Raw genomic sequence first — 22347 nt, 5'->3', positions numbered from 1 at the left:
AAATTATTAACTATAGCCTTCTTTCTCCTAGTCCCCCTAAATTGCTATGTCTTAGGACTTATATCTAGTGCTTCAAAGATGGAACACGATATGGAGGGTAACAGGGAAAGAATTGTTCTTATACAATGGTTTTTGTACTTCAGCTAGAAAGATAAACTACGGCATCTCCCACTGTTGTTATAAATATACTTTCTCATAGAAATACTGCTCATTATAAAAATTGCTAAGGTATACATATCAAGTACATTGCAGCTTAAATAGAATTTTTGGCATTAGCCTGGCTTAATAATAATCAAGTTTGGAAAACATCTTTTGGGATACAATCCTTACATAAATTTGATACTACATGTTTTTCTGATAATATGGTTACAGACCGGAATTATGTTCATAAGTGCCATTTCACTGTTTAAGCTTTTTTGCTTCTCTGTTACTTATTGGCTTCAGACTTCTTACAGTTTATGATTTTCCTCTTCAACACTTCTTTTAGTCTTTCGTTAAACTGTCAATTTGCCCTACTGGTATTAATCTAATACCTTATTTTACACACAGTTTTCTATAGGGTTTTCTGAAGATACCTGTGATTTTATTAATAGAATTAGCCTTGTGAATGCTATTTTAAATCCACAGAAGTATTTCTGTATCCACAATTATAAATTTTTAAAATTCCATATAATTTTTTTTCACACTTCAGTAATATTCTAGAAGTCATCTTTGGTTTTTCTTTAAGAAATAAGATAATAAACACCAAATGTCAATTCAATGTTAAAAATAATTTTCATATACTTAACCTTTCTTGGTAAACTAACATGGTTACTGTGTTTTTATATTTTTATATCACATAAGCAGGCTATCAATTAGTTTTTCATTTTTACATGTCATTTAATTGCCAGTAATATAATTAGATGAAAATTGTTTTCTGTTCACATAAATGTCAGATATGCTTATTATAAAAAATGACACCATATTTGACAGGAATAAGCTAAAAATAAAAACTCCAGTTCCCTTCTGCTACTCTCCCTATAGACAGTCTTTCTCCCTAAAAGAAGGAACATTGTGGTTAGACACAGTGTGTCTAATCAGACATATGCTATGCAAATACATAATGTTACTACATTTTTTCCCCCTTACACAAAGAGGTGATATTTTGAAAATAACTTTAAGGTGTGAGTTTTGTACCTGATTTAAGACTGCAATTTGAAAAGTTTCAATGTCTTGGTTTAAAATTTTGTGGCTATATTTCTAAATATAATGAGGTTAATCCTTCTGTATTTTGTTTAAAGGCGGGTTTCTTCCCTAATGTGGGAAGTTCGATATATAGAGCATAACACTCGAACATTTAATGAGCCTGGAAGCCCTATTGTAAAAGCTGCTAAGTTTGTGACTGATCTTCTTCTACATTTTATCAAGTGAGTTATTTTTCCACACGTAATTATAATCACTGTAATAATTAATAGAAATATTGTCAGATACAATCTTTTTTATATGAATAATATCAATGCTGTGTTATACACATGGTCTCACTCAAAACAGGGAGCACATAATGTCTGTCTAAGGCAGCGGTTCTCAACCTGTGGGTCGCGACCCCTTTGGCAGTCGAATGACCCTTTCACAGGGATGGCCTAAGACCATCCTGCATATCAGATATTTACATTACGATTCATTACAGTAGCAAGATTACAGTTATGAAGTAGCAACGAAAATAATTTTATGGTTGGGTCACAACATGAGGAACTGTATTTAAAGGGCCAGGAGGTTGAGAACCACTGGTCTAAGGTAACATTTAAACATTTAGTTCATTAGTATTATTTACGAAATCATAAAAATTGTGTTATACAGTTAACATAAACAAACATGTATCCTTTTCTATATCCAACTGTTGGACAATAATAATAACTATTTATTGAACATGTAATGTTTAACCTAAAATAATTCTTATAGCCAAAATAATCTTAAATGTGGGAGAGATCAGTATCTGGAATTTATAGTTAAGAAAACTGAGTCTTTTAGAGGTTAACTTCACAGTCAATAAATGTCTGCTATTTGATTTGAAAGCCTTTAATTTTAATATTATAGTACCCTGTCAAGTTTATAAACAAGTATTTAAAGAGTCTAGCAGGGGACTAAATTTAACTTTCGAGATGATTCTTCTTTAAAGCCTGCTTTACCTCCTCATTCATTGATCCTATATCAAGAGTGATAACAATCACTTTTTAAGGCAGCCACACTTTTATTTACTTGTCTTGGGGATTTATGTAAGCACTAGAGACCCAGTGCATGAAATTCATGCACTGGTAGGGTCCCGAGGAGCTGCCTGCAGGGGCCTCCCTCCCTTCCCCTGGCAGGCCCCACCTCCTGGTCGAACTCCTGGACGAACTCCTGGTCAAGGGGACAATTTGCATACTATGCTTTTATTATATAGGATAGAATGAATTGAGCCTTCTAAATTGAAGCCAGAGGATGAATGATCTTGTTAAGAGGAGACAATGTATTTTATAATTTAAATATTCAGCTGCTATCAGCTTTTATTTTTACATGAAGGGATCATCAAGACTTTTTTTTTTTTTTTTTTTAACATCTCAAGCTATTGTCTTTACCAATCATAATCAGAGGCTCCCTTTTCCTGGTATTAGTTGTTTATATTTTTGCTAATGAATGTAGGTAATTTCAATATAAGAAAACAGTAGAGAAAATTAGTAGAATGAACTTTATGCCCTCCGTCTACCTTATTCCCTAAAGAAATCTGTTGCCTTGCAAGTGGTTTGGGGGTTATTGTTGCAATCCTTTGCTTTTCAGTAAAATTGATAATCAAGAATTAACTCTCCTCAGAGGACTGTTTATTTAACTTGGTTTCATTAGCTTATAATATTTTAACTAAAGTCTTTAGTCTATAATTTTGTGTTATGTGGATATTTATTTACATCTATTTTTTCAGAGATATGAATCAGTAGAATTTGGATAGAGTAAATTTATATTTTAGTGAAATAATTTAAATAAAACAATTATTTTTGTATTTGGAATAGACTATACAGTTGTATTTTTTTCAAATAGTTATTGTGAAGTGCCTTGTAAGAACAGACTAATACAACATTTTATTTATTTTAATCCTCACCCAAGGATAGGCTTTCCATTGATTTTTAGAAAGAATGGAAGAGAGCGCGGGAGGGATAGAGAAACTGGGGCCAGGATCGAACCTGCAACCCAGATACTTGTCCCTGACCGGGAATCAAATCCAAGACCTTTGGTGTGTGGGCCGACAGTCTAACCGCTTAACAATACCAGCCAGGGTAATTAATACATTTAAAGCATTCATATTGTATGTATCTAAAAATAAATCTCTGGCAATTTATATATATATATAATTTGTTAAAGCCATTTTTAACTGAAAGTAGTTTTCAAAATGTTATTTCAAAATTTTGATTATACTTTTTAATGGATTTATTTGGCCTAATTTCAAACAATGGATGTATACAAAGTTATGTAATAGATACTTGGAGATAGAAAGAAGTGTATATTTAACCTCTTAATATAATTTATAGACAGGTAAATCTGTAAATAACTATAATTTATTTCTTTAAATTGGGTGAAGTAGAGTACATGAGCAGAAAGAAGTAAGGGATACAGTGTTGTAAACTCATATGTGGGTCAAATCACGGAGGGCCTTGAATGCTGATCTAAAGAACTAGACTTTTAAAATATGGGCACTGGAAGCATGGGTCTATGAAAATATTTTAACATGAAACTTATCTGATGCATAATATGCCTTAAATATTGTAATTTAAAAAAAAATTATGTATTGATTTTAAGGAGAGATAAAAATACCATTAATTTATTATCCCACTTATTTATGCATTCATTGGTTGATTTTTGTATGTGCCCTGAGTGGGAATTGAACCCACAACCTTGGCATATTGGGACAACGCTCTAACCAACTTAGGTACCTGTCCATGGCATCTCTGAAAATATTTACTGCAGTGTATAATATTTATAGGGAAGAGACATAAAGCATAAATAGCAGATTGGCTGCTATAGCTTCCAAGTAAGAAGTGATGAGGGAGCCGAAACCGGTTTGGTTCAGTGGATAGAGTGTTGGCCTGTGGACTGAGGGATCCCAGGTTCGATTCCGGTCAAGGGCATGTACCAGGGTTGCGGGCACATTCCCAGTAGGAGATGTGCAGGAGGCAGCTGATCAATGTTTCTAGCTCTCTATCTCTCTCCCTTCCTCTCTGTAAAAAATCAATAAAATATATTTAAAAAGAAGTGATGAGGGATTAATTTATGGAAGTAAGAGAAAGGCGGATGCCAAGATATTTTAAAGGTTATATTCACAGAACTTGTCCCATGATTGGAAATGAAAAACTGTGCACTACTTCGAAAACGTGGAATACTGTTTTAAGAAAATACAGAAAAACGAGGAAGAGTGTCTGGGAGTGACATTTAGGTTCAGAAATGTGGAATTTTAGATAATGGTGGGGGAATCTCAGAAGAGTCAGACCAAATTACAGGAATTTGGAATTCATTTACACAAATACAATGCAGAAATACAAGGTTATCAGGGCAAAAGTTACAGTGTCAAGAGAAGATGACTAAGGATAAAATTTTAGGAAATAACTATGTGTAAGAATGAAAAAATTAAGAAATTAATAGGTATTACCTTTTCCTTGTAGACTGAGTAATAAAAGGAGGCATCCGACCCACATCAATGATCTGAGCAAAATTTGAAGATGAGAATTGGATTGGGTTTGGTGTAAAGAAATAGGCCTGATTGGAGGTTTCACATAGAGTGGAGGAGAAGGGTCAGATGTGTGTTTTGGCGTCAACCTATGAAATAAGCCTTCAGCCTTTAAGTTTTATCTTAAGATCGGTTTTAGTAACAGATTTAAAGGGAAAATATCTCATGACTCTAATCTCATATACTAATATTTCCTTGTTATTTAGGGATCAGACTTGCTATAACATAATTCCACTCTACAATTCAATGAAGAAGAAAGTTTTGTCTGACTCTGAGGTATTTAATATTTCATTATAATTGTTACACTGGTCTTATTCTGTATAAAAAACATACACACAGTAGTTTTAAATAAATGCCATTATGAAAACTATTTTTGTCTAATGCTATAGTTAACTTAATGGTTCAGAATTTTTTTGTTTTTTGTTATAAAGAATTTTTTTAAAAAAGATAGGGAAGAGACTTTAATGAGTCAGTAAAGTGCTCCAGCATATGCATTATAGATTTACTAAAGTGTAAAGGAGATAATTGGTATATAAACAACTGTGGATTACGGTTGACACTTGAACAACATGGGGTTTAAGGGCGCTGACTCCCTGAGCAGTCAAAAATCTGTATAACTTTTACCTCCCCCAAGACTTAGCTACTAATAACCTACTGTTGACCAGAAGCCTTACTGATAACATAGTTTATTAACACACATTTTATATGTTATATGTATTATATACTGTATTCTTACAATAAAGTAAACCAGAAAAAAGAAAATCATAAAAGAAAAAATACATTTATGTATTATAGTGTATGTATTTAATAAAAAAAAATTGTGTGTAAGTGGACCTTCCTAATAAACACATATTCAAGCGTTCATTGTAATAATGAAACCTAGAACATTTAATAAATTAGATAAATTCTTGCTTCAAAGGAAGAAGAGAAAGATGCTGATGTGCCAGGAACTTCTACTCGAAAAAGGAAGGTAATATATTTTTTGTTTTAACAGAAGAACTTTATGTGAATTAAAATGTACTCAGAGCATTTTTTTTTCTTTTTTCTTTTTTTATTTACTGTTAGTATTCCAAGTAAATTCCCATCACAAAATGCATGATTACCAGAACTAGCTAAATGATATTTTCTATTTTTTGTGTTACTGGATATTACCTAATTATGTAAGACTGCATTAAAAATACAAGATTTATTTTTGTCATTTTGTTAATATTTTTTAACACTTTTATTTTAGGACTATCAGCCTAGAAGAAGATTACGAAATAGAGCTCAGTCTTATGATATTCAAGCATGGAAGAAACAATGTCAAGAATTGTTAAATCTCATATTTCAGTGTGAAGATTCTGAGCCTTTCCGCCAGCCGGTAGATCTCCTTGAATATCCAGTATGTATTTTTGAAAATGTTTTCTTTACCTGTCTGTTTCGCTCCATGTCTTATTCATGGAAATTTGCTATTTAAATTATTTTTTATGGTTATAGTGTATTTCTTCATTATTTCATACGTGTTCTCATTATCCATTTGGTTATAAAGAGCATCTAAGTTGGATATTGTGGTAAAATAGAAACAACTCTGAACTAATATTCCAAAGAATTGGGTTATGGTTACTAATTGTGCAATTTTCTCAACTAATGTTTTTTTAATTTCTACACACACACACAAATTCTATAAATTTATTACAACCTTATGGGGTTGTAGAGATGAAATGAGATTACATTAAAATAGTTTTAAACTGAAACACTATATACAAATGTAAGTTGACATTATTATATATGTTTAGGTTAGGTCAACTCATGATCTTTTGGGATTCATGGTTAAAAGATTGAGTAATCATGATTTAAGTATTTAGTTTTGCATGTAGTCTTAGCAATCTAAATAAGCTTAAAATGAACCTTAATTTCTTCATTCAGTTATTAAAGTTTGTACAGTTCAGATAACTTTTGTGGTTTGAAATTAAAATTAAAATGCAGTATTTTATAATATGAGACCATGAACTGGATGTGGTATTATCTGACATATGTGTTTATGTGTATGTTCTAACTTAGTGATGAAAATAGAAATTTCATCATAAATATCATAAATGCCTTTTCTCATTTAAAATCAAGAAACATGGAATTTTAAGTGTAAAAGATTAATCTTTAATTCCAGCAGTGTGATAAACTGGGCTAGTTCAAGCCCTACCCTCCAAAAAACTCTGTAGAGGAACTGAGCTAATGCTTCAGTGCTCTGGTTTTCAGTTCTTTTTGTTTTGGGAACCTGTGGATTTCCCTTCGTTTCTTGCAAACCCAACTTTGTGTCTTAGAAAATAAGTTATAATTTACCCACTGCTTGCAGGAGTTTGTATTCTGGACTTTTCCCCAGAAAAGAAGTGATAGATTTTAGAAGCACAAGTATTAACACTGAGCACGGAGACAGGTGAAGCCATATGAGCCATGATGAGGAAGGAAATTGGAACTGAGACTCCACTGTTGAAAGACATTACCTTCAATGAAAATAATAGAATAATTATTCTTTCTAAAGAAGAATGTCTCTTTGGTGTCAGAGAAATATCCCTAAGCTTGCACTATGCACGGATTTGGAGTCTAGATTTACACACCCTGTGGTGTAGATATTCATCAAGGGAAAAGAAACCAATTCCTACTAAAGCTGAACTAATGATAAAAAGAAATTGTAAACTATATAAGGGTGTGATCTGTTATGTATATGATAACAGAAACAATAAATGGAAATAATAGATTATTCTGAAACATGATTATACTTCATCAAATCAAAAACACTTTCATTGTAAGATGAATGGTATTTTATGTACCACTAAGACCAAGAAATAAAATTGCCAATTAAACTTTGACTTGTCATTTTGGTTTAAGAGATAAATGGAGGGATAAGAAGCATAAGGAAATAAAGACTAAAGACAATAAGAAAAATGTTAAAGCAATTATACAGAAAATACAGGAGACACCCAAAACTGGCCCAATCAATTCATTTTACTGAGGTTGAACTGAGGCTTAGATTAAGTAGCTTTCCAAATTATGTAGCAATTTATTGACACAGTGAGAACAGGAGGCCATTTCTCGTGTATCTAGTGCACTAGAGCTATATGTATTGTTCTTAGAGAATAGTTAATACATAGGAATGCAGTCTCTCTTAAGTATTCAAAATAATGAGAATGCTATTTAGAACCTCTCAACCTGCAAGGTATTAGCAGACAGAAAATACCAGAAGAAAAAAATTTAATCTGTCGCTTGTTGAATTCCTTGATGGAGGTGTGAAAACTTATGGCTCTTTACGATTTCTTAATACTGTCACAAAGGAGAAGAGGAAACTTGGATAACCTGCTTTTTTATACTTCAGAATTAACTATAATCAACTATCAGCCTTATCAGTAGAATATTTAAGGCAATAATGCTCTTCATACTTAAGCTTTTGTGTGAAAATAATTACTTTACATTTTGAGTTTATCCAAATCAAGATTTTAAAAATTAAACTTTTTTATGGAAAGTAGAATGCTAAATATTCTACTCCATTTACTTATTCAACAGAATTCAATTGAGTGGCTACCATATGCACTAAGGAAAATGAAATGCTCTACATAAATTTGACATTTAACCAACATTTTATAAAACATGAAAAATTTTCTATATCATTTTTCCAAATTTTGCAGTTTATAAATCCAATATATTATAATATTTAATATCCAAGTAATTATAGATTTTGGTCAAATTGATTTGATGTCCTTAAGAATATAGAAAGGTTGGACACTGTCCAGATGTTGTTACCATGCATAAAGCAATTTTGTAACTATTCCCTCACTCCCATCTGAAGAGTCAGGCATTCAGTCTTTGGAATATTAAGTATGTTTTTTATTGATTTTGGAGAAAGAGGAAGTTGGGGGCGGGGGGGAGAGATACATCAATTGGTTGCCTCCCATATGCATTCTGATCAGGCATCAAACCTGCAACTTGGGTTTGTGCCCTGACGGTGAATCGAACTGGTAACCTTTCTGTGAGAGGGACTATGCTCAACTAACTAGGTTACACCGCCCAGGGCTGGAATTTCCCCCCGCCCCCCCCCCCTTTTTTTTTTTTTTTTAATGACAGCCTTCTGCTAGTAAGGTACTTAATTTCTGCAAATGGCCAAGTTATGTAGACCAAATTTGGTACATAAGGTAGACTTGTACACTGTTTTTTGCTAAAATCAAAATATTACTAAAAGGTAGTAAGACCAATTTAATGTGTGACTTTATAAAGTGGTTCTAAAGTTATTAATAGGTGAAACACTTCAAAATATTTTAGTCAGCCCATGCCAGGTGGCTCAGTTAATTGGAGCATCATTTTGTACACCAAAGGGTTGCGAGTTTAATTTCAGGTCAGGGCACATACTCAGATTGTGGGTTCAATCCCTGAGCACACATAAAAGAGGCAACCAATAGATGTTTCTCACATCAATATTTCTTTCTCTCTCCCCCCCCCCCTTTCTTTGTCTCTAAAATCAAAAATATATCCTTAGGTGAGGATTTTAAAAAATATAAAAAATACATTTTTTGGTCAAAAGCTATATAATTGGATTTATGAGAAGGCGTAGGCATACTTTCCCCCATTTTCCCCACTAAATAGAACTAGAAAATTGTGTATGTTTGGTATAAAAGAAATTTAAGAAACTTCTGAAAGGTGAAGAGAAGATGGACGGACAGGGTAGGACCTGAGGAACAACACAGTAGTGAATTTCGTGGGGTTTTGTTTGTTTGTTTGTTTGCTTTGCCTTACATATTCACTACCTGGATACTGGAGAAATGCCAACATGCACTGACCAGAAAAGCCTACTGTCTCCAGCCAAGAAAGGGGTAGCCTAGCAGCACAAAGTTTATAGACAATAATTGCTCTATCAGCCAAATACCATAGAAAAATTGTGGCCTTACTCCTTTCCCACCTGCAAAGCCTTTGGAGAGCCATCTCCATGCTTCCCAAGTACCAGCCTAGACTTCCACCCCCCACCTGGCAGTAATGAGGTAACCCTGCCCTATGTCTTTGTGTGATATAAGCAGAGGCCTAATGGGGAGTCAAGACTTTGACCACTGATCAGTGATAACAAGGCGACCCTCATAGTGTCAGTAGAGGCTATGCAATAACAAAGGTACTCCCACCCTAGCTGGTATCATGGAAATCTAGCAAGGAATATGAACTCCTAGCCCTTTCAATAGTTTCAAAGAGGTAGTTCTCAATCCTCAAGCGTCCATGAAGGCCGAATAAGACCTGGACTTACACTCCCACTTGGCAGTAACAAGGCAGTTCTCTCTCTTAGCCCAAAGAGAGGTCAGAGTAAAGCACAAGATTTAAAAAAGATCTAACCTTAGACTCAAAATGTCCAGGTTTTAATCAAAAATCTCTAGTCATACCAAGAAAGTTTCAAAAGGATTTAGAAGAATCAAATGGAAATAGAACTAAAAAATAATAACTGAAAAACTCGCTGAAGAGAGCAAAGGAAAGAATCAGTGAGCATAAAGGTAAAAAATATGGGTAGGGAAGGTTTCTGTGCATCACTTGAACTGGTGTTTCCGTGCATCACTTGAACTGGTAAATGTTGACACCATTATATTTTGATGATCATGTATATAAGATACCTGAACAACTACTTACTAAACTATATAGAGATTTATAGTCGTGAACATTATAGACAAAACAAATGGAATTGTTCAAGTGACCTATAAGATTGGAAAAAATAAACAGAACAAACCAAACAATTAAATGAGACATAATTGAAATCATATAGTGTGTCTTTCAACTACATTGTAACCAAACTAGAAATCAATAACAAAAAAGTAACAAGAAAATCTCTAAACACATGGTAACTAAACAGCATACTTCTAAATAATCCATGATTTAAAGAAGACTTATTTGGCCCTTAACTGGTTAGGCTCAGTGGATAGAGCATTGGCCTGTGGACTCAAGGGTCCCAGGTTCGATCCCGGTCACGGGCACCAAAATACAAAAATAAAAAAATACCATAAATAAAGAAGACTTATTTGGAAATAAGTTTAAAAAAACATTGTACTTAATGAAAATGAATACAAATCAAAATCTGTGGAATACAACTAAAGCAAATCAGGGAAATTGATAGCACTAAATAGTTAATCAGAAGAGGAAAAGTCTCAAATCAATAATATAAGCTCTCTCTTTAAGAACCTAGAAAAAGAAGAGTAAAATTAACCAAAAGTGAGCAAAAGAAAGGAAATATTAAGAGCAGAAATCCATGAAACTGAAAACAAAAACAACAGAGAAAATCCATAAAACCAAAAGCTGGTACTTAATTGGCAAAGCTCTATTAAGATTTACAGAGTTAAAAAGAGAGAAGACATATTGCTTCTATGAGGAATGCAATAGGGGATATCACTGCAGACCCTGCCAATATAAAAAGGATAATAAAGGAACACTACAAACAACTCCACATATAAATTTGACATCCTAGATGGAATGGGCCAATTTTTAAGTTCAAAGTGCCTTATTCACCCTATATGAATAGATTATTTGAATAGCCCTATAACTAATAAGGAAATTTAATTTGCAGTTAAAAGCTTTCAGAAAAGAAATCGCAAATCTAGATATCTTCACTGGAGAATTCTACCAGATGTTTAAAGATTTCACACAAATTCTACACAGTCTTTTCCACAAGTAGAGAAGAGAACACTTCGCTCAATCTGTAAAGCCAGTATTATCCTGATATCAAACTAGACAAAATCAGTACAAAAGAAAAATTTAAAATTCTTAATAAGATCAACAAATTAGAATTCAGCAATATATAAAAATGATTTTATGCCATGACCAAGTGGATGGTTTTTTTTTTCAGGGATGTAAAACTGGTTCAGTATTCAAAAATTAACCATATTCATTAATGTAGAATAAGCAGTTAACAGAATGAAATACCTGTTCTGAAATGTACATGTTGGATATGATAGGGTATAGTAAAGTCATCATGGCCACTGGAGAACAAGAACGAAGCTTTTGAGAGGAAGGTTATTATACTTGCAGGTTCTACGGAGAGGGCTCACCCAAAGCTACTTGGCACCATAGTGAATCATCACATTTTGATTGGGTGACAGAAGATAGGAGCAAGGGAAAAGTTTAGGCCAGACCCTTTCTTGGGATTTCAGTGAGAGAGACAAGGCAGGGCAAGGGTAAACAATTTAGAATGGATTAACATGTTCCCAGTGCAGCCCTTAGCTAATGTTAAGAGGAAGGTCAGTGTCTTCTCAGATTTGTAAGGCCCCCAAAATGCCAGAGCATCAAGAATACAGAAAATAAGAAAAAATAGTATAATTGGCCCTGTGACAAATGGATGCTAAATAGACAAATACATAACCTAAGAAAACTAGGAATAGCGGGGAACTTGAATAACTTGATAAGTAACCTATAGCTAACATTATGCTTAATTGTGAAAAACTGAATGTTTCCCTCCCTGATATTGGAAATAAGGCAAGAATGTCCATTTTCACTGCTATTCAATATAGTACTACAAATTCTAGGCAGTGGAACACAGCAAGAAAGGAAATAGAAGGTATGCAGATTATTAAGGAAGAAATACATCTTCCAGTTTTTAAATGGCAATCCTGTTTGCTTCATGGTAAAACATATTTGATCATAATTTAAACTTGATGGTTCAAAGTCAAGTTATATTTCGAAAAATATGGTTGCATATGCCCAGGCTATGGAAAAGGTATAGTACTCTTTATCCCTATTAGGAGATACTGTATTTAGATACCCTTCTACTGTTCTGTTGCTTCTTTTCTGCTTTCACTTGTTTTTATTACTTTTTTATACATAGTTGGCTAGATGGAGACTGGATGATTCCCCTTCTCTGTAATATGAATTACATAGGCTTTGTGACAACTATTTAAAATTATGATTATGTTTCAGTGAGTCAGCAGCCTTTAGAGTTTATAGGTAGCATAAAGTTTTGGGGTTTTTTTACATCAAACTTATATTTGTAGTTGTAGAGCTGAAATTTTTTTTTCAATACTTTTTTAATCCCCTTCTAATACAATTCCATTTACCTCTTCCCCAAGGAGCTTTGGGGGTGAGGGGCAGCTGTGGGAAACAGAATTTAACAGGTTCTTGAATGAGAAAAATCTTGTGTTGACTGCAATATAAGGTAGAGAGCATGAAAAAAATTATTAGGAAAAAGGGATCCTTGGTGAGGAAAACAAGGAACGATTATTAATAGTTCTAGGACTTTTGTTCATCACAGAAATTGTATGTGAATCCCTGTGCTGAGATGTAATGCCTTGTGGTAGTAATGATGATAATACCACCTATTTTTCCTCTCTTAGGACTACAGAGACATCATTGACACTCCAATGGATTTTGCTACTGTTAGAGAAACTTTAGAGGCTGGGAATTATGAGTCACCAATGGAGTTATGTAAAGATGTCAGACTTATTTTTAGTAATTCTAAAGCATATACACCAAGCAAAAGATCAAGGGTATATAATTAAATTGTTTTCTTTTATTTGTGTTTAAATTAAATGAAATTATTAGAAAAAGTTTTGTCATTTTTATTTAAAATTTAGAGCAAAGTTGATTGACTTTCTATGTTCTTAATAGTATCCTACTGGAAAAAAAGAATTGACTTCTTTATACATTGTTCCTTCTATGAAATAACACTGGTGTCACTAATGTTTAAGGATGCCTACTTTTCGTGAAGTAGTATAGTTAAATAGATATCACATATGTATTGTCCTGGTATATATTAGGGCTATGTGGGCTTTTGCACCTATTTTCTGCATTAGAAGAAAGGACCATTTTTGTGAATGATTCATAAAAATGAGTAAAACTTTAATTTACCCTTGTTTGGCCAGATAAGACATCACAAAGGGGTGATATGTGTACATGAATCGAGAAAGAATAGATAGCTAGTTTTAGGTAGCAGTGGAAAATAGATTAAAACTCTCAGGGATAGTGTCAGTATGACCAAGTTTACAGAAAATTTTGTCTGTATAAGCCATCTGAATTCATAGTAGGGCTTTTCTTTAAGAATCTCAAAGCTTGGGAGATTCGTAATCTAAATACAAAAATAATTGTAAAAATGCTCCAGTTTTACTTTTCAACAAAAGAGATTGGGAAAAGGCAAAGTTTAAATTCTAAAAACGTTTGGCTAGAAAAAATGTTTAAATTATATGTCAATATTTTCTTTTGAGAAATGTTGGAATAGTTTCTTTTTCTTATCATAGATTTACAGCATGAGTTTGCGCCTGTCTGCTTTCTTTGAAGAACATATCAGTTCAGTTTTATCAGATTATAAATCTGCTCTTCGTTTTCATAAAAGAAATACAATAACCAAAAGGAGGAAGAAAAGAAACAGAAGCAGCTCTGTTTCCAGTAGTGTTGCATCAAGGTATTTAATTTCTTTTCAGCAGCATCAGCTGATCTATAACTTTGTCATCTAAATGATAGAACTCAGTGTTTTTTAATATTTCCTTTACTATTCCCTATATTACAGAATGATATATTTGACATGCAAGTTCCTATGATGTGGAGGATTTTTAATCTTTTAACTAAAGCTTTTCTAGTGTAAGTGCTTAAATTCAAACTGCTAAATCTATACAGTAAAAGAGCATTTTTAGGTTAGTGATGGCATCATGCTTTCTGTCATATATAACTACAGCATTTACAGTGATCCTTCACTAAATATTCCATATGAAATCCATATTTTAACATTTTTCATAATAGTGCAAATATTGGATCCAATAGTATTTATAAAACTGTGTTTTATACCACATAGAGCTATAAGAATAACTAATGATACTATTTTATTTACAGCCCTGAAAGGAAAAAAAGAGTCATAAAACCCCAACTAAAGTCAGATATCTCTACCTCTCCATTCTCTGCAACTACACGATTAATACCACCAAGGCATAATGCTGCGCAAATAAATGGTAAAACAGAATCCAGTTCTGTAGTTCGAACCAGAAGCAACAGAGTGGTTGTAGATCCAGTTTCCACTGAGCAACCTTCTACTTCTTCAGCAGCGAAGACTTTTATTTCGAAAGCTAATACATCTGCAATGTCAGGGAAAACAAGTAAGAATCAGTTACAGTTTCTAAATTGAAATATATACCATGATTTTTTTAATTTAAGCTTTTACTTTGCCAAAGGAAATATATTGGATTTTAGTAAATTTTAGCAGACAATGTTGGTTTTTCATTATCGTTTTTCTTCTTTTTGAAAAAATATATTTTTAATAAAAATAAAATTGAGGTTAAGGAGTGTCAGTATAGAATAATGCTTAAAAATGGCAACTCTGATCCAAAATGCCTGAATTTCAATCCTACTTTCTAGACCAGCCGTGGGCAAACTACAGCCTGCGGGCCGGATCCAGCCCGTTTGAAATGAATAAAACTAAAAAAAAAAAAGACCGTACCCTTTTATGTAATGATGTTTACTTTGAATTTATATTAGTTCACACAAACACTCCATCCATGCTTTTGTTCCGGCCCTCCGGTCCAGTTTAAGAACCCATTGTGGCCCTCGAGTCAAAAAGTTTGCCCACCCCTGTTCTAGACTCCCTAGCAATTTTCCAAGACTTGCCTTCATAATCTTGAAGTGAGTGGATAGCTTATAAGAAGTTCTAAAATTAAGAGTTTGTTTATGCCTTTTTCCTATTTTGAAAATAGATTTCCTAAAGAAGCTTTAAGTCCCCCATGTTTTGTCCTCTTGGCTAATTTAGGTAATTCAGGTTATATGTAATCCCAACCTTCTTGCTTGTTTTTAGGTTAAATAACTCTTAGTTTTTAATGTTTCATATGTGTGTGTGTTTTAGTTCTAGAGAATTCTGTGAAACATTCCAAAACTTTGAATACTTTATCAAGTCCTGGTCAATCCAGTTTTAGTCATGGCACTAAGAATAATTCTGCAAAAGAAAACTTGGAAAAAGAAAAGCCAGTCAAACGTAAAATGAAATCATCTGTACTCTCAAAGACATCCACTTTTTCAAAGTCATCAGCTCTCATTGAGCAAGGTAAGGTGCTTTTGTATCTTTTAAGGTACAGTAGATCTTTCTTAAAAATGATACTTTTGTTGGAGTTAGCATTCTGTCAATTTTTTTAGATTGCTCATTTAAAAGTCACATTCTGTATTAGTTGGTAAGTTTAGTGAGACATGTTTTGATTTGCAGCCTTGTGCCAAAGCAAACTGCATTATTACATTTCAAAGGCCAAGAAAATTTTTCTATATGGAAATGAAAACAAATTGTGGACCTGCCATTGTGGCTCAATTGGTTGGAGCATCATCCCCTACACCAAAAAGTTGCAGGTTTGATTCCCGGGCAGAGCACATACCTAGGTTGTGGATTCCATCCCTGTTTGGGACACCTATGAGAGGCAACCAATCAATGTTTCTCTCATACTTTAATCTCTCTCTCTCTCTCTCTCTCTCTCTTTCTCTATATATATATCTGTATATCTCTCTCTCTCTCTAATTATATTTAGTTAGCCCTTATAGTAGTCTTCACCTTTTTTTAAAAAATATATATTTTATTGATTTTTTTACAGAGAGGAAGGGAGAGGAATAGAGAGTTAGAAATATCAATGAGAGAGAAACATCGATCAGCTGCCTCCTGCACACTCCCCACTGGGTATGTGCCCGCAACCAAGGTACATACCCTTGACTGGAATCGAACCTGGGACCCTTGAGTCCGCAGGCCGACGTTCTATCCACTGAGCCAAACCGGTCAGGGCACAGTCTTCACTTTTTAAGAAAATTCCGTAGTTACTACATCACAAAATTCAATACACCAGTCTTCACAAAGTAATAATTCATCAAGGCTGTCTACAACAAGGCCATCTATTTTAGTATACAACTTTTGTCTTTCACAGCTATTCTTCCAAGTTCTTTCATCGGCAGATTTTAGTTTTAAAGGCATTATGTTTGAAAGAGAAAGTAAATGATATAAATCCACTCTATGACATGTTAAAACTATATGGCTTATTGGCAGCAGACACTTCAACAATAAGCATTTTGTATCATGACTTCCAATTGTATCTAAACCATTTCATCTTCAATGTTCTCCCCAGAAACCTCTCAAATTTTAATTTTTTATTGAAATGCTCTCATTTTGATTAATGGTATTGGGATCTATCCACTAACATAAGTTTAAAATCAGGGAGTCATCCTAGCCTTGTCTTAAGCATCCAGAACTAGACAGTTGTTTCTGCCTATTTAAAATCTCTAATGCCTATTTCCCCCTCACCTTTCTCATTTCCATGGCCTTAATTCAGGCTTACAGAATTTCTCACCTGGACTGTTGTCTTAATTTTCTAACTGATCTCTCTGCCTCAGTTCTTAACTCTTCCTTACCCAGTCCATCTTCCACATTGCAACCAAAGTGACTTTTCTGATCATTTCTCTCTAGCACAGGTGCACAAACACACTTAAATCCTTACTTTCCAATCATATATGAAATCAGATTTTAATGTTTTTTGCATATTATATAAAACTAGAGGCCCATTGCACGAAATTCGTGCACGTGTGTGTGTGTGTGTGTGTGTGTGTGTGTGTGTCCCTCAGCCCAGCCTGCACCCTCTCCAATCTGGGATCCCTCAAGGGATGTCCAATTGCCCGTTTAGTCAGGCAGTTGGACATTCCTCTCACATCCAGGACTGCTGGCTCCCAACTGCTTGCCTCCCTGCCTGCCAGATTGCCCCTAACTGCTTCTGCCTGCCAGCCTGATCACCCCCTAACCACTCCCCTGCCAGCCTGATCTACTTCTAACTGCTCCCCTGCTGGCCTGGTCACCCCCAGATGCCCTCCCCTGCAGGCCTGGTCCCTCCCAACTGCCCTCCCCTGCAGGTCTGGTTCCTCCCAACTGCCTTCCCCTGCAGGCCATCTTGTGTCCACATGGGGGCGGCCATCTTGTGTGTTAGGGTGATGGTCAGTTTGCATATTACCTCTTTACTAGATAGAATTCTTCATTACTTGGCTAACATTCAGCTTTCTTATTTGCTTTCCCCCTTTTATTTCCCAGCTATTTCGTAACCTACTTGGAAGTCCCTGAATATTGTTGTCCTTTTCTTCCTGTGGAGTGTCTTTTTCCTTCTAGTTCAATGGTTTCCTACTACTTTTTTAAGTTTTACTTTAAAGTGCAATATTCTCCAGGAAGCCTTCTCCTGGTTTCTTTAGGCAAAATCAAGTACTTCTTTGTGTTCCCAGAATACCCCGTTCATTGACTTCAGTGGCCCTTAAACTGTTGATAGAATTATTCGTTTTTACATGTGTCTATCTCCATTTGACTCTGAATTCTTGTGTTTTATTATTCATTTTTAAATCACCTCAACTTAATATGTAGTGGACAGTAAGTCTTTGAATAAAATAAGCAAATGACTTTGTATACAAATGTTTTACCATTTCTTCCTTTCTGAACTGAATTAAAAGTTTTAAATAGTATATTGGCCTTGCTTCTGTCACTTCTGAATCCCAGTGAAATAAAATGTATATAGTGAATTTGTACTAGTATTACAGTAGGGGAGATTCATTAGCCAATTTGATTTATAATTTTTGAGTATTACAAATACATAAGAGTACCAGTACAATATAGAAATACAATTAGCTTTAAATAACTCATTAATGATGACCTATTGCATAAATATTGACACCTGAATTAACTACTAGAATTAAGAACAGTGCTATCTAGTGAAAATATAAGCCAAATATGTAATTTAAAATTTTCTAGTAGCTACCTCAAGTAACAGCAAACAGGTGAAATTATCCATTTAAATAAAATTTTATTTAGTCTATTATATCCAAAATATTATTATTTCAACATATAATCAGTATTTCAAATGTATCCTGCTTTCATTTTCAAATTTAAATTTAATTAAAAATTCAGTTCCTCGTTGTCATAGGTACATTTCAGGTGCTCAGTAGCCACATGGTTAGTAACTACTAGCACAGATCCAGATCAGTGCTTTTTCGCTTTCTTTTTTTGAGTTCTTGAACTCGTTTTTAAGAGAGCTGCGTTAGTTCTTAACCTTTTATTAGGTTTATATATTGCCTTGTGAAGCTGATGAAACCTGAAGTCCTTCCCCCAGAATTTGCACATAGGCATATTCACTCAAAATTTGGACCATTTCAAGGAGTTAGGGAGTTCCTGAGTCCAGTCAGTAGAACTTTTGTAGGGGGGATGCGGACTGGATATTTAGAACCCTTGTCAGTAGTTTTAATGGAAAACAAATGGAAGAGATTGACAGAATTCTCAGGCAGTTTAAGTGTAATTGTTTGTTAGTAAATGCTCAACTGCTTTATGTGTACACACATATCTTCCCCCATCATTATAGAAAACCACCAATCTAAAGAAGATCATTTGTACTTTGGGGGTCAGGAAATGAAGGCTTTGTCTCCTCCCTTTGCTATTGGCTCTGACCTTTTGTGAGTCTCTTGATGTTGTTTTTTTTTTAAATATTTAGGAAATAAAACTCCAACCCATGACCAAAAAATACTATTACGAAAAAGCATTCTCTCTTAAAGCAGTTTCCATCCTTTTATGGATTTCCTTTAAAATATTTTATTGCAGATCATGTACCACATCCAAAAAAAAAAAACCAAAAAAAAAAAAAACTCCAAAATTTTGGAAGAAAAAAGTTAGTGGTAGTGCATGTATGTCATCTTTTTGTTTTCTTCATCTAAAAGGGTATAGACTCTTTTTTTATCATGATCTCCAGATCCTACATATTTAGAATTTGATGTCCCAAATTTTCTTTTATATTTTAATAAAGCATGATGACCTTTATAGTAGAGATTGTTACATTGGTATTTTAATCATGATACTGGTGGCACACATACCAGGCATACGTTGGAGATATTGCAGGTTCAGTTCCAAACTACCTCAATAAAGCTAATATAACAATAGAGCAAATAACACAAATTTTTTGGTTTCCTAGTGCATATAAGTTATGTTTACACTCTGCTGTACTCTGTTAAGTGTACAATAGCTAAAGAAAATGTACATACCTTATTTTTAAAATACTTTATTGATTTAAAAATGCTAACGATCATCTGAGCATATTGGAAAAATGATGCTGATAGACTTGGTTGCAGAGTTGCCACAGACCTTCAATTTGTTTGTTTTTTAAAAAGCAATATCTGTGAAGCACAATGAAGCGAAGTACAATAAAATAAGGTGTGCCTGTAAATAATATTAAACTGTTATGTTAGCCTTTTGTTGTTTTTTCTTATGTTAGTAAAAAAAGTAATCAGGATTATGTCATTACATGTAAGTATAGTGATGGACTTATTTATGAGTTTGAGGGTCAAATAAAAAAGCAATTCCATATATTAAATGTGGTGATGTTCCCTTTTTTTACAGATCGTAAGAACAATGCTCTTGTACCAGGAAGCATTCAAGTAAATGGCCATGGAGGGCAGCCATCTAAGCTTGTGAAGAGGGGACCTGGAAGGAAACCTAAGGTAGAAATTAATACCAATAGTGGTGAACTTATACACAAGAAAAGAGGTAGAAAGCCCAAAAAGCTACAATATGCAAAGCCAGAAAATGCTGAGCAAAATAATATACACCCTATCAGAGATGAAGTAGTTCCTTCTTCAACATGCAATTGTCTTCCTGAAACTAATACTGTAAAGGAGGATTTGTTACAGAAAAAGAGTCGTGGAGGCAGAAAACCCAAAAGGAAGATAACACAAAAACTAGACTCAGGTCTCATAGTTCCTACAAGTGTTAAAATGCTAAGGAGAAGTAACCGGAAAAAGACAGATGATCCTGTGGATAAGGAAGAAGAGTTTGGGGAACTTAAAGGCTCTGAACCCCACATGAGAACTAGAAACCAAGGTCGAAGGACAGCTTTCTATAATGAGGATGACTCTGAAGAGGAGCAAAGGCAGCTGTTGTTTGAAGACACCTCTTTGACTTTTGGAACTTCTAGCAGAGGACGAGTCCGAAAGTTGACTGAAAAAGCAAAAGCTAATTTAATTGGTTGGTAACTTGTACCAAACTATCTATTTTACTTCAAATCATAAAGCAGGTACAATTAAGGAATACGTAGAACTAAGGCTTCTGTTTCCTTGCTGCTGTGGTGGTTTAGGGAATATTATGATTTGATTTGCAAAAAAAGGTAAACTTATAAGATACTTCACTTCTTTAAATGAATATATATATAAATATATACATATATATTTTAAATGTTTGCTATTTATTACCCTTAGGTAGTTACGCATTTCAACATTCATTTCATTCACTATTCGAAAAAAACACCACCACAAAATTGAGTACCTATAATAAATTCCCTGTTTACTTCTGGAAAAGACAGTTCTACATTTTTAAGGAGCATAATATTCCTAGTGATAGAGCATTTCATGTTAAAATGAATTATTTTTTACCAAGCCAGGTACATTTCTATTGATACAGAAGTCATGCCCCTTAGGAAGACATACGTTACCAGAGCAGCAGTAAATTAACTAATGTGTTTCTTCTAAAGATAAATATAAAATTCCCACAATTTGATACCCTACAGAGTTTAATTTTAATTGTACAATGTTCATCTACAAAGATTCTAGAGGATGCTTTTGCTGTATTCCATTTCTGCCAAACATAAGTGAAAATGTACTGATGGAAAGGAAACATATCCACATTGGAAAACATTTGACTGTCTAATTTTTCAGACCTTGATTCTTATATAAATCACTTGATCTCTGTTTATTGTGCCAAAGAGTGAGAATCAGTGCAGTGGAAAGCCTGTTTTTGACTGTCAGAACAGCATATACTTTTCAGTATTGGAAAGGCTGTATATTATTCTAAAGAGCGCGTTATTAAAGAGTTATGCTGAGATGCATCTTTTTTTGGTACTAATAGTAGAAAGTAATGCACTGGTGGGTCCTTTGACAGAGATGTTTTAGAGAAAATGTTTAAGTGGTTAAAGGATTCAAGGAAAATACAGGAAAAAGGTATGGGATTTGATGTTTACTTATTGATCTGGATTAATGTCATTTCTAAACTTTAGACATAGCTAATAGGCTAAAATACTTACAAAGAAATGTGTCTGTGTGTGTATGTGTATATATTGATAAATGGGTATAATTAAATATATATACAAACACATACTTATATGCTATTACCCAGACATAAATTCTTTTCTTCAGGATTTTTTAGATAGTGGTAGAATAAAAATAATTTTTAAATGTCATACTTTAGAGTTTAATTTTAAGGGGAAGATTGGTTATTTTCATTCAATTATTAAAAGTTAAAATAGGCCAAATCACTTTTTATGCAATCATGTTTTATACAGTGGTATCATTGCACATTGTGTTTTTTCTGCACTTTTTACGGTATCCTTATCACGCTGGTATGTCAATATACACCCTAAAGAAAAAATTCCATTTAATGATTGTGCCTTGTATTCTATTCTTTTTTTGCATCATTAGTAAAATTAAGTTGTCTATTGTAAATGATAATTATATGACTTAGGAGAATGTATTGCTATATGTACTGCTATGGAAAAGGAAAGCAGTTATTTATTTGTTTATGGTACAGTTACTTATTTTATACCTTAAAAACCAACATAAATACCATTTCTATTGTTTAAAAATTATTGTCCATTTTTTAAGAAGTTGAAAGAATGTAGTATTTT

The 22347-nt window shown here is 33.7% G+C and overlaps 1 protein-coding gene across 1 annotated transcript in view; it reads left to right on the top strand.

The window, feature by feature from the left end:
• PHIP (PHIP subunit of CUL4-Ring ligase complex) overlaps positions 1-20827 on the top strand; it is a 157415-nt gene extending 136588 nt beyond the window's left edge. The window contains exons 32-40 of the mRNA XM_081095074.1: positions 1281-1406; positions 4936-5005; positions 5649-5699; positions 5961-6110; positions 13045-13197; positions 13945-14108; positions 14534-14793; positions 15534-15731; positions 20073-20827. Coding sequence (XP_080951200.1) covers positions 1281-1406; positions 4936-5005; positions 5649-5699; positions 5961-6110; positions 13045-13197; positions 13945-14108; positions 14534-14793; positions 15534-15731; positions 20073-20704 — 1804 coding nt within the window. The 3' untranslated portion in view covers positions 20705-20827. The remainder of the gene's footprint in view (positions 1-1280; positions 1407-4935; positions 5006-5648; positions 5700-5960; positions 6111-13044; positions 13198-13944; positions 14109-14533; positions 14794-15533; positions 15732-20072) is intronic.
• The last annotated feature ends 1520 nt before the right edge of the window (positions 20828-22347 follow it).

The sequence above is a fragment of the Myotis nattereri genome (genome assembly GCF_964212035.1).
Source record: "Myotis nattereri genome assembly, chromosome: 6".
NCBI classification, from domain to species: Eukaryota; Metazoa; Chordata; class Mammalia; order Chiroptera; family Vespertilionidae; genus Myotis; species Myotis nattereri.
This window is presented reverse-complemented; position numbering and strand designations above follow the sequence as displayed.